The sequence below is a fragment of the Montipora capricornis genome, chromosome 14 (genome assembly GCF_036669925.1).
Source record: "Montipora capricornis isolate CH-2021 chromosome 14, ASM3666992v2, whole genome shotgun sequence".
In the NCBI taxonomy this organism is placed as follows: domain Eukaryota; kingdom Metazoa; phylum Cnidaria; class Anthozoa; order Scleractinia; family Acroporidae; genus Montipora; species Montipora capricornis.
In genome coordinates this window covers 9,609,112-9,627,053 of record NC_090896.1, presented here as the reverse complement: position 1 = coordinate 9,627,053, position 17,942 = coordinate 9,609,112, and the positions used below count along the sequence as shown (strand labels likewise).

At 40.5% G+C, this 17,942-nt stretch overlaps 2 protein-coding genes across 3 annotated transcripts in view; both read left to right on the top strand.

Moving 5' to 3' along the window:
- Positions 1–5,037, top strand: part of LOC138032959 (uncharacterized) — a 35,667-nt gene extending 30,630 nt beyond the window's left edge. For both annotated transcript variants that reach the window (XM_068880678.1, XM_068880677.1), the window contains one exon: positions 2,578–5,037. In XM_068880678.1, coding sequence (XP_068736779.1) covers positions 2,578–2,906 — 329 coding nt within the window. In that variant the 3' untranslated portion in view covers positions 2,907–5,037. The remainder of the gene's footprint in view (positions 1–2,577) is intronic.
- A 6,717-nt stretch (positions 5,038–11,754) lies between these two features.
- Positions 11,755–17,942, top strand: part of LOC138031348 (uncharacterized) — a 49,092-nt gene continuing 42,904 nt past the window's right edge. Inside the window, exon 1 of the mRNA XM_068879054.1 lies at positions 11,755–16,774. Within this exon, the coding sequence (XP_068735155.1) occupies positions 15,028–16,774 (1,747 nt within the window). The 5' untranslated portion in view covers positions 11,755–15,027. The remainder of the gene's footprint in view (positions 16,775–17,942) is intronic.

Here is a 17,942-nt window from a genome sequence, read left to right as displayed (position 1 = left end):
CTAAATTTGAGGTTTCGACGACAACGTAGTAAGCATACAAATGTGAACCTATCATTTTCCGTTTTTACCCTGAAAGGCCGCTCGTACCAATTCCTTTTTAGAGTATTTCGCCCACATTGTACGACGTGAACAAGAAAAGACTTAGGATAGTTCAAAGTTATAAATTGAGATGACGTAGGTCTTTAAGTCCCTAGTTATGCAGACCCTTCCGTACAGACGTCAGTAATGTCAACAGAAAATAAACAGTTTCACGATCGTCGCTATTTTGAGACTATTTCATTGTGGTCGGGTTGTACAATGTTGGCGATGTAAGCTACAACTGCATTCATAAGAAGGCTGTTAAAGTAATATTGAAAGTGAATTATGCACAAATTTTTGGTTTTATCAACGGAGTTGATAATGTAAATTGGCCACCGTACAGAGATTCTAAAAGCTGACGTTTCGAGCGTTAGCCCTTCGTCAGAGCGAATCCACGAAGGATTCCAAAGGTGGCCAATTTACATTATCAACTCCGTTGATAAAACCAAATTTTTGTATACTACTTCCCCACCGACGCAGCACCACAGTTTCTTTAGAAACTACCCCTTCATTCATGAATTATGCACAGTTGCATGTATGCTTAGAATGTCGTGAAAAACCTTGTTTGGTAAAACAATTCATATTTTTCACGGTAAGTGCCGGGTATTGTATGTAATGTAATGAAATGCATGACGAGCGTGCAGCACTATTCTTTGCAGAGTATTTCGTGGCATTGTCGTTGCCGGTATCGTTTAAATTAATAGAGAGCTTAAGCAAGGACAACGACGGCGATTACGAGATAGGCTTGATGAAAGAAAACAATTGCTTTTCACGCCCTCCAATTTCGTTTTGTGTTTTGGTACATTTTTCAAAAAGGCTCTATTTTCTTAGAAATGTTCCAATGAAAATAACGGATTTAAGAACATCCAAACCAGCAGAAAGGAAACTGTGCTTGAGTATTCATATGCGTACTAGAGAGGTTGAACCAGTGAATACCCAGAACAACTTGATGCTGGTAATGTTGAAGGTGTACCCATTTAGCTTCAAGAACTCTAGGTTGTTTATCTACAATCCTGGTCAAAACTGTCGGGGCAATTCGCGCTTTTCCCCCTCCCCCCCATTACAATAGGGAATTTAAGAAACGACGATGGCTACGACTACGACAACGCCACAAAGCAATAATATCATCTTAAAATTCCCTAATGTTGATTTTTCACGGTCTCCAAAATCAAGATCCGTTAATCGATCGCTCGCATGTTTCAACATTGTCTGGGGGGAAGGGGGGCGCGAAAAAGGCAGCGAAAGAAGAACAAACGTTGCTCATATAACAATGGAAGCATGTACAGTAAATTCTCTACCTTTCGCCTAAAATTTGACAAGTGTCCCGAAGTGTTTTGACCCGGATTGTAAAGTTCTTCATGGACTATGTTTTTCGCTGGGCTGCGGGCTCTACAAAGTCATGCTTCTAATGTTGTAAATGTGACTATTGATGTTGAAGGTGTAATGCCCCTGTAAAGATTGACGATAGATTAGTCGCTTGGCAACGGGCAAGACTGAGGACAACTGACAAATCAGAGTCCTACGCACCTTCAACATCAGTAATTGCATTTAAAATCTGAGGCGCATGACTTTGTAGAGCCCGCTGACCAGCGGGAAACATAGTCAATGAACAACCTGGATGAGCGACCTAGATCCACAGGAGTTTTCGTAGCTCTCTCTAAATGGGTAAGGCATCCGACCGGTGTTATAGAGGTCATCATGACAGGTTCGATTCCTGCCTAGGTCTCAATTTTTTAAATTGTCCTATCGCTCGTTGCCAACTGCCAAGCAACTAATCTATCATCCTTCTCACGGGCGCAATACACTTTCATCATCAGTAGTTGTCATTCTTCTGGATATTCACTGGTTCACCTTCTCGGCTATCCATGTAAAAACTCAAGTATAGTCTGCCTTCTGCTGGTTTGGATCTTGTTAAATCCATTATTTTGATAGGCACATAAAGAATGGAGCCTTTTGTGTCAGCTTACTCAAGGCTGTGACACGACACCTGGGGCACTTTTCTCGAAAGTCCTGAAAACTGTTCGGGCCCGAAAAGCCATTTGTGAACTTGCAAACCGCTTGTCAAGAATGCCGATCTTTTAACATGTTTTCAAGGTAACAGAAAGCAAACTGACTGTGAAGTTTGACGACTCAAATCGTCTGCGTTCTTTAGATACAGAGGGAATTGTGACACCCGAAAATGGCCCGTAAAATTTCCGGACTTTCGAGAAACGGGCCCCTGGTCTTAGACCGTTCAACCATTCATATATGACTAGAGATGCACGTAATTAGATGCTCGCTCAAGTTTGATTACTGACGAAGTGTTCTACTAAGTCGTCGCGTAGTATTGGTAAGGCTTTTTTGTTTGAGTTTTTGGAACTGTTTAGGTTTACTATAAGATAGATTTTGGTGGACACTGTTACATTTTATCGCTTGTATATGAGGACGGGATGAATGTTAAATTTGGGGAGAGGGAAAATGGGATACTTCATTTGCATTTCTATGAATTTGCCTTAATAGCTCGAGCCAAGATCAACGAACCAATAAACTATCACCGTAATATTTGTGATGTGGTTGCGGATAAAATACCAGGATTCGCTTGGAAAACTCTGGCAAGAGATCTCAAACCACAAATTCCAGAATATGCTATTGGTGAAATACTTGAGGCGGAAGGACAGTCTCCAAAGGAATGCTGTCGAATTGTGCTCAGGACATGGTACCAGAGATTTACGTCCAAAGCAACAAGCCAAGAGCTCATGCGGTGTCTCACAAATATGGGTTTCGCAAACCTTAATTGGCATATAATGAAAGAACTCGGCCTTGTATCATTCGAAGATATGCCAGTCTGAGAGGTGACTAGTCATGTATCAGTTCACTTGCGGAAAGTGCACGTGGACATTGATGATCAGTAGCATGATCAACTTAACTAGATTTAACACCCGGTGCCAGTTGTTTAATGACTGGTTAACTTTATCTGCTGGATAAGTCACTATCCTACAGTATCAATATGTGCAAAGATATTTGTATTTGAGCACGTAACCGTTGATATGAACAGTCACTCTAAGCACATGTAAGTAAAAGGTTTGGCCCTCGTTTAACGTGAAGTGTATTTCATACTTTGGATAGTGATTTACGCACCGAATAAAGTTATCCGGCTTTTTAACATCTGGATACACTTGTCCTACATTAACAAACTGGGCCCGGTTGTTCGAAAGCCGATTAACTTAATCCGGGATTAACTTAAACTTTTGTTTCATGTTTTCAACTTTTTGATGAAAGTATCTTTTGCTTATTTTTGTTTTTCAAGATTGACTTCTTCTAATGTATAGTTTTGCCAAATATCAGCTTTGAACAGCATTTAGTATTAGAGAAATAAACTCCTTGGTTAATTTTTAATCTGGGATTAGCGTTAATCGGCTTTTGAACAACCGGGCCCTGGAGTATTACCTCATCTTACCAAAAGTTTCAGTTAAGTTCTGTTCCATGGGAGGAGGGAGATCCTAGCGAGCGAAACAATTTCTCGTTTGGTTTACATGCAGAAACTTTGGTCTGCGTTGTTGCTCGTCAATGGTTGAACGAAGTTGCTGAAAGCCCAGGTGCCACCATGTTTGTTTTCTGTTTCCTATATATGCTACTGGGACTTTCTGAGTGAAAGTACTTGACATGGTGCTAGAATCTCCCTATCTCTTGGATCTTCAAGAAACTAGGGAGGTCTTCGTGCATTGAAGAGCTGACCGCAAGGTTGAAAATTTTGCGTGTAAAATTAGACTACGAGCAGACCCTGTTTCACCGCTCAGTTCATTGAACGCGACGCGAAAAGGAAAACCCACGCGATAACAACATGATCATGCGAAATCTGCACTCGAGCGTTGTTCTCGTGCCTGTTTTCTGTTTCGCCTTGCGCTCCACGAACTGAGTGGCGAAAAAGGGACTTTTCGTAGTCTGCTAACTAAGCGGCGATAGAGAAACTTCTTGCAGTGCAATATAAAACAAATACAGAAAACATAACCCATTGCGATGATCCGTTTTTGAAGGATCTTCCTAGTGCTAGAAAATTCCTTCTACCATGTTCCTTAGAAAAGTCCCTTGGAGACAAAGTGCTGGCCAGGAGAAAGCGGTGGAATAATTAGAGGACACCCTCTCCTTTCTACCGCTCCAGCGGGCGTCATCTCTTAATTAACCACGTCCTGAACGATCAGATGGATTGGAGCTCTCCAACCATATCTGCTCTATGTCTTTGCGTTTGAGGCAACAAATTTTTGGATAAGTGTAAACTGCGTACTTTACACACAAGCATTGTCCAGTGACCGGACATGCGTGCTTTTTTTCCCGATTCGGTGAAGTCATTTTGTATCCGGCCATTCTGAGCCCCCTCTCGTTTTGAATATGCAGACAGGAGTAAAGGTGGCATAGGGACAAATGCTATAGCCATGAAAGAGTCAACCAGGCCTTCGATTATACCAAAATGCACAGGGTATGAGACATTCTAGTGCGAGTTGCTGCCAAAATTTCCATACGCTTCTCCCCAGTTTTCAGAAAAAAACAGCATAATGCTACAATCATATTAGTATTATGCCAGCATTATGCCTGATGCTCCAGATATAGTATTATTCTCAAAATTATGCTGGCATAATCCGACAGACTCTAACAAGAAGCGGATTGTAGATTGCAGCTTGTAGGTTGGATTAATCAAGCCAAAAGAAGAAATCAAAACGATCCTTTCAATTTTCATTAGCGTCCTTTACAGTGCGTCGAAGTGTCTGAGTCTCTTAGTTCTGAACAGCATCATCAGGGTTGAAGAGAACTTTTCCTCATGCGCATGGTCAGAATCAACGGTCAGTTGAATAGGCTACAATACTCGTCAAAAATCTTGAAACACTTGTGTCTGTTTTCCCTTCCCCAATGTTGATTTGGGTATCACAGTGGTCTCAGTGCTTCAAAATAACGCGTGGCTCAACATTGGGGAGGGAGAAGGCACATTTCGGGGTGGGGGGGGGGGGAGGGGGGAAACAGTGTGAAGTAGAAATCTCAGGATTTTTCCAGAAAATTCGAGAGAAACGGTGTCTAATTCAACGATTTGTGACGAGTATTGTAGTTTCGAATTGTGCAGCAACAAAAGAACAAAGTCGAGGTTCAGGGGAATAATTTGCATTTTCCTTTCTTTTGAGCAATAAAAAATGCTAATTATTCCCCCTTAACCTCGACTCTCTTCTTTTGTTGCTGCACAATTCAAAACTAACCTATTTCCATTGCATTCGAAAATGCAAGGGTAGATAGGTCGAGGAATACCCTCTACAAGGAAATTTCAGGTTTAATTAAAAAACAAAACATCGAAGAGCAACGCTTTTGTCAGAACCACAATTCCCCTTATGAAATCCTTATGAAATATTTATATATTTTTATTTAAAAACGTACTCGGCGTATTCGCGTCAAACGTTGGTGCCGATAAACCACTGTCTATCTTTTGTTTTATTTAAAGGGGCTGTGAAATAGCATTTCAGCTCATTCTAAAGTTGGTATATGCTTGTAGGAGTAACAGAATTCATACAAAATGTAATTAAGTCGTTTCAAAATCTTCGAAGAAGATTCATCCTTCTAGTGCATGATTGTTCGTAAGAAAAAATAGAATAAACTCTACAAGCTTAAGTAAATTTTAAGTTTAAGAAACAAACAACAGAATCACTGCCCATCTTTCGTTTCATTTAAAGGGGCTATGAAATAACATTTTACCTATTACAAAGTTGGTGTATGCTTGTAGGAGTAACAGAATTTATACAAAGTGTATTTATTTAGTCTTTGTGAAAATCGTTGATTTGCTTGTGCTGCATGATTACATGTTAGACGAAATAAAATAAAAAAGTAAAACGCCTCTTTCACCCACGGTAGAAAGGTTGGCAAGAAAGCGAATTAAACTTACTTATTTCATACACAGTTTACAACTACTTGTCTTGGCATTGCAATGGCTTATTGATCCTTTCCTAAACATGCGAAGTCGCGGACTCCATTATTCAATCTCATTATTTCATTCTTTGTTTACCAATTTTTCACGCCGAAAACCTTTTTTGTCCATAACACAATATTTTCAACATGCATGTGGTCTTTGCACTATTGCTTGCGTGACTTTTCCCTCCTGATTTGAATTTGCTTCGTGACTCGATCAAGTCTTCGTTCCTCTAGCCCCATGTGCAGACATTCTTTTGGCTCGTCACGCAATCTTTCCTCCCCAACGAACCTCTGCTAAAACTGTGACGAGCCACATTCCTTTCCTTTTGTTAAGTAACTGTCATCTAGAGACCACGTGCAAGTTATAGGGGAACCAATTGGAGCTGTGTAGATTGCTCCCCTGGGAGCACCAATAAAACTTGCTCACAGGGAACGAAGCTGTTCCAAGATATTCCTCAAGGCCCGGAGAAATGGTTTCAAGATTTGCTTCTACTTCGATTTTGTTGAACAGCGATGGTGAAGCCGTTTGCCCACGCCCCCACCCCTCTTTCAACCGTCTTGAAACTTGTACCCTGGTCCCAGAGGTTTTTCTTGAGCCGCGAGATAGTCACGAAGCAGCGAGAAGAGAAAAAAACCTCTGGTTACCTTGGACTTAAATCTCACTTTGATGCATACGCCATGCTTCAACAATCATTCAACATTTCTTTTGTTACCCCGAATCTAGAGACCACGTGCAAGTTATAGGGGAACCAATTGGAGCTGTGTAGATTGCTCCCCTGGGAGCACCAATAAAACTTGCTCACAGGGAACGAAGCTGTTCCAAGATATTCCTCAAGGCCCGGAGAAATGGTTTCAAGATTTGCTTCTACTTCGATTTTGTTGAACAGCGATGGTGAAGCCGTTTGCCCACGCCCCCACCCCTCTTTCAACCGTCTTGAAACTTGTACCCTGGTCCCAGAGGTTTTTCTTGAGCCGCGAGATAGTCACGAAGCAGCGAGAAGAGAAAAAAACCTCTGGTTACCTTGGACTTAAATCTCACTTTGATGCATACGCCATGCTTCAACAATCATTCAACATTTCTTTTGTTACCCCGAATGTTGAATGAAGTTAAAGCCGTTTGCCCCACTCTTTAAACATTGTTGGTTATGCGCCTGCGCAATAATCGGTCTCAATCACGTATCCATGTTCATATCCATAGTAACAAGTCCGTATCAATAGTAACAACCGCGGCCGCAGCCTGGGACTGAATACCGGGCCTCTCGTGAAGCTTCGTTGACTCAAGTGTTGATGTGTTGGAACCGTTTGTAACATAGTTCAACAAAATCGAACGGATGTTTTAACATTCATTCGGTTTTGCCTTAAAAGGCAAGTGTTGAAACCGTTTACCCGGGCCTTCAGAAACCTTTGTTTCCTCTTGTTGTGTATGCATTTAATGACTTTCACCACAACAGAGAGGCTGTGGTGCGCCCTTGTACCCTCCCAACCATGATATAGCACAGAAGACAGACCACAACACCGGGAAATACATGCCCTACTCTTTGCGAAAAGTGTGCGGGTTCTTTTACGTCCCACAGGCTTATGAACATTGAAGGGTTGTGAGACGGGGCCTACGGTTTATCGTTCTTATCCGAGAAGACTGGACAGTCTAACCATTTGCAGCACTTTGAGCTGCACCTTGAGCGCAAAGAACGTAAATCGGACAGTACGGAAAACAAGGCTGAAAAAATCATTGCGTTAAAGCTTGAACGTTCAGGTTGCTTAACGTTTGAGTTGGCGATGATCATCTATTTAATGTTTTTGTCTTGCGATCCAATCCTTCGTACCCTAGTGCATTAACTGCGTTCGTACTCAGTGTTTCTTCGATTTGAATCAATGACTACAAGAGAGGGTTTATTCGAACGAAGTAGCGCGGAAAGAAATGTAAATATGATAGCAATCGTACAAGCGAACGCCACAAATAGTTGTGAAATACATGGCTAGCAGTCCCTTCTGAGTCAGTCGAACCGTCCGCTTTAGTCACGCAAGCGAGCCGAGGAGAGAATGGGGATAAATCCAGGCCCCAGTGGTTCAAACGATGGATAGCGTTATCCACCGGATAAATCACTATCCAGCGGATAAACACTAGCAAAACCAATTGAGTTATCCAGTGGATAGTGATTTATCCGGCGGATAGAACCATCCATCGTTTGAACAACTGGGGCCAGATGTCTACATTTCTGAGGGGGGCTGGTTCGATTAAGGGGCTACAATAGGTCACGCTATCTTAGGGGTGTTTCTAAAACGAAGACCCAAAAACGAAGACCTAAGACCTAAGACCCACTGATCTAAAACGAAGACCCTGTGATCTAAAACGAAGACCCACTGATCTAAAACGAAGACCCCGTGATCTAAAACGAAGACCCTGTGATCTAAAACGAAGACCCACTGATCTAAAACGAAGACCCGCTGATCTAAAACGAAGACCCTGTGATCTAAAACGAAGACCCACTGATCTAAAACGAAGACCCACCTCAAAAGTGTTCAAACGAAGCCATTGTATATTATGGAATTGTGGGAACGGTGGAACAGTGAAACATCTGAATGTGAGCTCTGAGTACGTGTTCTCGAAACTCCTCACAAGTAATGATATAGCGATGTTTAGTGTGATATTACTACAGTAATATGGCAAACAGAACCTAATTATCATCTTAACAGGTTCCCGCAAAGCAGACAAAATTTTATTGGTGGAATTCTGCTCGTTTGGGAAAAAGCTTCAAAAATAAACCACCTCGAAAGGCCACACCATTTGCTTTCTCACGCAAACAAGCTGCTTTTTTTAGACAAATGGTAATCTATGCATCAATAACATGACTAAAAGTGACAACTATGACAGCTATTACGTCACAGATTTTTTAGACACAGCTTCAGAGATTAAACTTCTTTATTCTGGCGTGGAACTTCAGCACTCTGCCGTTGCCAGCGGCCAACTCTCTCTAGGTCTCTCAAAAACTGGCGTTTGTATATGCTCTTGGCTAGCTATGATTGGTCAAAGAGCTTGAAAAATTCTACAAAGGTGATCCTAACACTCTCATCAACCACGGCGGAAAAGCTTGTGGTAAATACTTGCGGTACATACTTCAGGCTAGCTAAACTCGATTGCTGGATAAACTGATAGCAACGGAAACCACAGTTTCCGCGGTCCTTTACACTAACCCGTGCTGGCTAACCGCGGAAAAACTAACAATACATATCATTACATTAAGATAACTAACAACAACAACAATTACAACTTGACAAGAAAGATCCGCAAGCACAGACCTCGTGTTTCCAGCAACATCGGCGGAAATTCGGCTATCGCCCAATGCCATATGTCGTGGGTTAGTTCTTTACATTAACCGAGAGGGACGAGGTTGTTTGCGACACTTAATTTGGTTTCCACGTTTCAAGTTGCTATCTAACTTTATACAATAAGACGATCATGAAAATAAAGTTTAAATTATTACAAAATATGCTTCAACACAGCTTTTTCTATTTCAACTTTTTTTATTCCGACTGAGTGAAGCTCGAAACTCCTCACAAAGAAATTAAATTATATGTCTACTTAATGTAAAGTTCAATTACATGTTGTTAACGTTTTCCAGCGCCCACAAAGTGTTGAACCAGACCTGACATCGTCAGTGTAGAAAGCGGAGCTGGAACCTTGAATGTGTCTGGGAAAATAACTCACCGCTGATTTATCATTTTAAAAAAGAATTATTAGTTTCTCACGGTAAATGACATTGCATTAGTTTCGGAGTTTTTTTTTTATTCCACTTCACACAGTAGGAATAAAAAAAGTTGAAATAGAAAAAGCTGTGTTGAAGCATATTTTGTAATAATTTAAACTTTATTTTCATGATCGTCTTATTGTATGCAAAGTATTTTAATGCACGATGCTTAAAAAGTTAGATAGCAACTTGAAACGTGGAAACCAAATTAAGTGTCGCAAACAACCTCGTCCCTCTCGGTTAATGTAAAGAACTAACCCACGACAAATGGCATTGGGCGATAGCCGAATTTCCGCCGATGTTGTTGGAAACACGAGGTCTGTGTTTGCGGATCTTTCTTGTCAAGTTGTAATTGTTGTTGTTGTTAGTTATCTTAACGTGATGATATGCATTGTTAGTTTTTCCGCGGTTAGCCAGCACGGGTTAGTGTAAAGGACCGCGGAAACTGTGGTTTCCGTTGCTATCAGTTTATCCAGCAATCGAGTTTAGCTAGCCTGAAGTATGTACCGCAAGTATTTACCACAAGCTTTTCCGCCGTGGTTGATGAGAGTGTTAGGATCACGTTTGTAGAATTTTTCAAGCTCTTTGACCAATCATAGCTAGCCAAGAGCATATACAAACGCCAGTTTTTGAGAGACCTAGAGAGAGTTGGCCGCTGGCAACGGCAGAGTGCTGAAGTTCCACGCCAGAATAAAGAAGTTTAATCTCTGAAGCTGTGTCTAAAAAATCTGTGACGTAATAGCTGTCATAGTTGTCACTTTTAGTCATGTTATTGATGCATAGATTACCATTTGTCTAAAAAAAGCAGCTTGTTTGCGTGAGAAAGCAAATGGTGTGGCCTTTCGAGGTGGTTTATTTTTGAAGCTTTTTCCCAAACGAGCAGAATTCCACCAATAAAATTTTGTCTGCTTTGCAGGAACCTGTTAAGATGATAATTAGGTTCTGTTTGCCATATTACTGTAGTAATATCACACTAAACATCGCTATATCATTACTTGTGAGGAGTTTCGAGAACACGTACTCAGAGCTCACATTCAGATGTTCCACTGTTCCACCGTTCCCACAATTCCATAATATACAATGGCTTCGTTTAAACACTTTTGAGGTGGGTCTTCGTTTTAGATCAGTGGGTCTTCGGTTTAGATCACAGGGTCTTCGTTTTAGATCAGCGGGTCTTCGTTTTAGATCACGGGGTCTTCGTTTTAGATCAGTGGGTCTTCGTTTTAGATCACGGGGTCTTCGTTTTAGATCACAGGGTCTTCGTTTTAGATCAGTGGGTCTTCGTTTTAGATCAGTCGGTCTTAGGTCTTAGGTCTTAGCTCTTCGTTTTTGGGTCTTCGTGTTAGAAACACCCCTGTCTTAGGTCATTTTGTTTAATTTGTTAATCTCTAAACGGCAAATTGGCAGAGCAAGAGTCTTTCATTTGCAAAATCACGGCCACATAACAACTGAGAATGATTTTCCAGCTTTGTAAATGACATTTTGATACAGACTGATATAAATTTGAAAAAAGGTGGGCCGACGTTTTTCAAATTTACCCAAAGTGAATCCATTTTAATCCTCTCCAGTTTTGTCCACCCATTTCCCTTCTTGGCTTCCCTGTGTTTGGTAGAGTTCTTCTATAGTTTTGAACAGTTATTTTGATATTTCAGCCAATTCTATGACCATTCGATCAGTGCTGAAATTGCCTAAAATTGCGTGACCTAGCCCCTTTTACCCACTCTGTAAAGAGCTGAAAACATAATAGGCGGTATTTACATGAGACCGCGGGACCAACTCTGAGCGGCATGAGTTCGTATCGGCCTCCATATATTTCTATATACACAATGTATGAGTTTACATGAGACCGGCCTGACAATGAACTCACACTGGTGTGACTTCGTCTCGGTTTCTGGACCGAGACGAGAAACTCTCGTACCGGTCTCATGTATCAACAAATCTCAGACCGAGTCCTGAAATTTCAAGCCTGTATGCTTTTGGGTCACGAAAGATTGCGTGACGAGTCACAAGAGGCTATCGATCCTCTTGAACAGCTGTCGGGAATTGAAGTGCTCATACCTTACTGCAAAAGTAACGTGGCGTCCTTGTCATCAACGAAAATAAGCTGAGTGCATAACGCACCCGTTGTTGAAAGACCAACACCTAACGATTCTTAAGGTTATTGCCGTGGCAAAAAAAGGATGTGCTGGCTGTTCTACAAACCGGTTTAGGTAAATCCTTGATGTATCAAATCATTCCCCGCCTCCAGTGTTTAAGACTGATGCATTGTCGGCATGCTTATGAACCAAGTCTCGATTGTATTAGTACTAGTGGTATCGCCTCCGAGACCACGAGAACAAGTTGAGAAAACAGTGGGATGAAAACTGTCTTATAGCAGATTCATGTTGCTTTACATGGTGAAGATAGCGAACAAGTTTCAGTTTGTCCCTGGCCTTCGAGCCACTGGAAAATTTTTCAAAGTTTCAACTTACATTTGCCCACCCAGAAGCCTTGGTTGAAAACAAACGTGTCTTGAAGATTCTGAAAACGCAAGAATTTCAAAATCGTGTAAGAGCTATTGTTGTGGACTGGTATGTAAGCACTATAATTATTTTATACTTTGATAATTAATGTATATTAAAAACTATATTTTATAAGCCTAAATTGTAATTCAGAGAATGAGTATTTCTATTGAAAGTCAGGTATTTTGTTGGGATTGTCCCAGGTTTACTGTTAGTTAATTTATTGCCATCATCTTAGTACAGGAGAACACGATTGAAATTCAGTTTTGTGTTTTGCTTAGTATTTATGCACCTATCAATGTTAAGCCCCAGGAATGGTGGGGGGTCGGGCTACCCATGGGGCTTTGACTGTGAGGTCTGTCCCCAGGTTGGGGATTTTGATTGTACGACATATCCCAGGGTGGGGAATTTGACATGGCCACCATCTTCGACAATGAAGAAGGCTTGGAAATCAACAATAATAAAAGCAAGGTGACACACATAACACCAACCCGGTTTGGAAATCAACTTTGTTCCCAAGGCTGTTCCCTCCCCATCTAGTGAGGGAAAGGCCCTGGGAACGAGGTTACCTGAAAATAACTCCACCATCTTGGAAAATACCCAGAAGGCATTCAAATGAAATTCCCACGTTCGTGAGAGGTGGCTGAACGAAAGGTGAGTCGTACATACATTGCACTCTTCTTGTGTGCAGCAAGGTCTAAAGGGTATTATTCTGGTCACCTTTTCTCACCTTAGGGTGTGGGCTTTTGCTACTTTTGGCTAATTATGTTGTCGTGGGGCTTAACATTGATAGGTGCATTATAAGCTAGATAAAATTTAAAAATCAAACGTAGTTCAGTGTTGTCTGTATTCTTATCAACAACATTTGTCGTCACAGTGGTCAAAATGTTGTGGACTCATGAGGCGCAGCCGAGATAGTCCACAACAAATTTTGACTATCGTGATGACGAATGTCATTGTTGATAAGAGTACAGACAACACTGAATCACATTCGATTTGTTTTTTACCACAATATTTAACACCAAAGAAAGTGTTTATTTCAGAGCATGATTCAGATCATGACTCAAGGAAAGGGCAAGCATTGTCTATAGTTTTCTCACAATATGATTGGTTTATAAATATCCCAAAATGAGCATTCCTGATTGGCTATTACATTGCGTGACAAATTGACGTGAGTATGACTCGAGCAGCATTGATTAGACTGTTGTTGACAACGGCAAATTTGCCAATCAGATTGTGAGAGATTGTGAAGCAATTGTGGTAAAATTCTTCCTTTCTATTTATAATAATCTGTTTTTTACCTGGCCAGAAGCCATCTAATAGCCTCTCCCAGGGGTTTTGTGGAACAGGGGAACAATGACAAAATATATTGTGTTTCCTTGTTCCTGAAATTACTTTAAATTTAAACTTGTTCCCAGATTTTTTATCCCTAATATTATTTATGTTCCCTGGGAACAAGTTTAAAAGTAATTTTGGGAACAAGGAAACACAAGCAAATCTTTTAAGGGAACAAGGACCCCCTGAGAGGGACTCATTTGTTCCTCTGGCTTTGGCTTTCTTGAAGTGTACCTCTCATATGTTTGTTTATGTAAATAATGTACATGGACATCTCCTGTGTATGAATAAGTGTGTAATGTGCTTGATGCCTTCTTACTGGTTTGTTAGATCATTGTTTTGTTTACATCATCTACAAGAAAGTAGCAAATTATTTACAAATCTAATCCGAAGTAGTTTAATGGAAATAAAGTTGGAATTCATGGTGTTTAATATAAAAATTTATTTGGTTCATCAATTTTCCATGTAAAGAGATTGAAAAGATGACGCTTTGAGTCAACGTCATAGTGTATTAAGGGGATGTGAGTTGTACATGTATGTTGTTTATGTATCAAGTGGGGGAGCTATGCCATATTGGTGGAAACACCTATCCAAAGCAGGGATTTACTCCTTTTATCAATTTTCCTTTATAATAACGTCGGTTATATTAGATGAGTTTCACTTAAAGGGGCTATGTCACATGTTTTGGGGAGATCTTTAGTTAATTGCAAGTTCAAAACTTGAAAATGGTAATGTGGAATTCCTTTACTGATAAATTATTGTTACTTCACGAACAAGATGATTTTTAGAAGAAACGACATTTATCCAAGCGATTTGCCATAATTACTTGAAAAACGTTTTTGCCGACTTTTTTTTGCAAGATTACCCAAGTGCATCTGTGTCAATCTTGTTCATTTGTGTCCATCCATGCTTCTCTTTCCTATTATATTGCTGTATTTGTTTTATGTTGTTCAACAGTTTTAAGTGGTTATTGCAATGTCTCATTCTACTTTTTGGACAATTTTGGTGTCACGAAATTACATCATTTTGCGTGACATAGCCGCTTTAACATTGGATAAAGTGGTTGTACAAAGAAAAGAAGAAAAGGGTTAATGCAATATCAACATACATTATCAACAAGCTATAACAAAGTCCACAGCCCACATCCCACATCCTATGCTCCCTGCTACTACCCTGGCAGAAACCCATTCCCACTCACCCCTCCCTCACCCTCCCTTCTTAGGAATCCAATTAATCCATGAGCTGGCTTACAGGAGCCGTTTATTTTATATTTTATCCTCTTTTAGAGCGTTGTTTGTCATTCACAGGGATGACACTATTTTTTCTTGGCGTAGTCTCTGTGGGACTTTCCGCCATTCCTCTGCTCTTGTTTACTTCCGGTCACGTTTATTACTTTTTTAACTAACCAATCAAACTTGCTTTCTCGCCTTTTGAGACTGGCTAGCATGCGCAATAAGAAAGGAAGACGCGAGGGGCGACAACCTTCGCGTTGTGCAGCTCCTAATTTAAATATGGCGTCCACAGTTGTTCATTCCTTCGCGTTAAACCAACTCTTCCGAGACATCTCCACCAAGTTTTCTCCTCTAGAATCAGCGGAGGTTGTGAAGTTGTCGAAGAGGATTTATGGGAAACACTTTTACTCTCTTCAAAACGAAGATCTGTTGTCATGTCTCAGACGTCTACTAGAGCTTGGTTATGTCTCGAATAGCAAACTCGCTCTCGTCAAAGATTTTGTCGCTTCAAAATCCAGCAACAAGGAGGAAATCAGTGAGACTATTGAAAGCTTTATAGCTTCACATCCGCTTCTGTATGATCCGGAGAAACAATTACAAGGAAGGAACGACGATCTCAAGAGGATCACAGCAACACTTGAAGCAGGGCAATCATCCGTTGTTAATTTACACGGCCCGGGAGGAGTTGGAAAGACAACCCTTGCTCAAGAGATTTCCTCAAAATGGCGTAGAGGAAAGTCTTATATTTTCGATCTAAGAGAGGCAAAAGATATGAGAGCTCTATATTTTAGCCTCATGAACAAGCTAACCCTTACTGTGCGTGTTGGATACGTAGACATGAGTTTTGTAGTGGGAAAAGTCTTGGAGAAAGCTTTTGAAGAAAGCGAGGGGTTGCCTGTGCTTTTTCTTTTTGACAACGTTGAAGAGTTTACCTCGGGACAGGGGAAGGAAGGCACGAACTTAAAAAAATCGTTTATGGAGTTCTTAGAAAAGCTTATAGGATATTATAAAGACAGGCAGACGAGAGCTTTAAGGATACTTTTGACGTCAACGACGCCATTGAATGAGGTCAACAAGGTGGTGGATTATGAACTGAAACCACTTGGAGATAATTTTTCGGAAAAAATCCTTTTTTCTGACGAGCCTACTGACATTAACATGGTGCAAAAAGGGAAGTTGCTTAGTGTCTGCAATGGGAAACCTCTTCTCTTGAAAGGGTTAGCAGCAATTTTGAAACAGGAAAGGAAACGTCCGAGCGACCTGATCAATGAAATTGAGAAATTTATCCGGGATTTTGAAGAGAAAGGGGACACACCGAAGTCCAAGCATGAAGAACTTCAAGATGCCAAAGAAAAAGCTTATGGTTATGAGGAAGGAGTTGGTCATGGTGAAAAATCTGTGATCCATGAAATGTTCAACACACTACCATCTGACTGCCTGAAAGCATCAGCAGTTTCACTTTCTTTGTTTTGTGGCCCATTCTCTGTCTCCACAGCAGCACAGGTTCTTGGCATTAGTGTGCCAGAAACTGTGGCTCAGCTTGAGGGGCTAGAAACCAGTGCCATCATTTCCGTTGTGAACAGAGAAGAAAAGGAATTGATGTATGACATTCATCCACTGTTGAAAAAGTATGCAGATAGCATAAAGGACGATGAACTTTTCGTTGAATCGTACACCAAAGCAAAGGGGCACTTTTATGAGATTTTTATGTCTAAACTGAAAGACATAGCAGGATTTGTAGATGCTGACTATGTTAAAGCGTTTAAGATGTTTACCAGTGACAGTGCGAACTACGAGTTTGCTATAGACATTTCCTTGGAGTCAGGGTTTTTCAGCATACCTGGTGAATTTCGTGACAATGCCTTGATTGTGTCACTAGTCAATGCCTTGCTGCCAAATGAAAAGAAATGCGAGCTTTTCAAATCATGGGCGAAAATGTGCAGTGATGACGGAAAGTCAGGTGAGACAAAGATCATACAAATTAATCGGAATTTCAAACAAATACACTACACTGGCTTTGCTTGCTTTTTTCACCATAATCCATCGCGCTTTCGGCGAGAATGTTCTGCGCAGCAACCAGAAGGCAGAACTCTAACATAATCTAAAAAACTTAACAACTCTTAATTAGAACATTTGTATTGCATTCTGATACATTTTTCTACTACTTAACATTTAACAGTTGGTTCATGCGTCTAGCTACCTGCGTTCCTCGAGATTCAAAGCTTAGGGGAAGTTTGAACTGCTTGTAAGATAATTTCTAAGTGCTCTTCAAACTTCGTAATTGCTACAAATCACGATGAACGGACAGCCGACGCTTGCCACATTTTGAATGTGGTAGTGTAAATGTTAAATTTCAGTTCAATAACACAAAGCAAGGTTGTGGCCTGTTGTTAATTAGCCAATCAAACAGCACCTTGCTTTTTTCACAAGAAAATTTTGTATTCAGAAAATAAAACTAAGTTGCACGGATGAATTCACCTGTCGGTTTTCTGACCAATAGAACATGAGATGGCTGAAGCGTGGCAGAATATTTTTACGAATGAGTAAACAACGCTTTAAAGAGTAGTGAAGGGAATTTCCCTTTACGCAACATTGAAAAGAAACTACATTGTTGATAATGTTATAAAACAATTGGTTCACTTTTGAGAAAGTTGTTGCCAATTTGTGAAATGAAACTGCTGAAGTCGCTCGTAGGAAAATCTTTTTTTGGAAGGCCTTTGTTCGCTGACGCCATCAGCGTGCACAATGGGAATATGAAGCACAATTGACCAATTGAATTTGATTACACGAATTCTCAAGCTAGTTCCTTAGACAACCCAGAACTCCGTTTCAATTTTCAGTTTCAAGTGGAATTTGTATAGTACGTCTTTTGAATGTCGAAAGCGAAGATAACTACTATTTAATAGGTGCCTTGTAATCTTAAACTAACTCTGCTCTAAATGTTCTGTTACGGACTGGTAAACAACAATATCCGTAGCAGTTTACTATCCTTGGGATATACTAGTACTCTTTTTTTTTGAACAATACCATAGTTCATTGGATAATGCATTTGTTGCGTTTTGATTGGCTTTAGCTATCATGGTATTTGAGATATTATTCCATGCTCCACAGTATCAGTTACTGAAGTT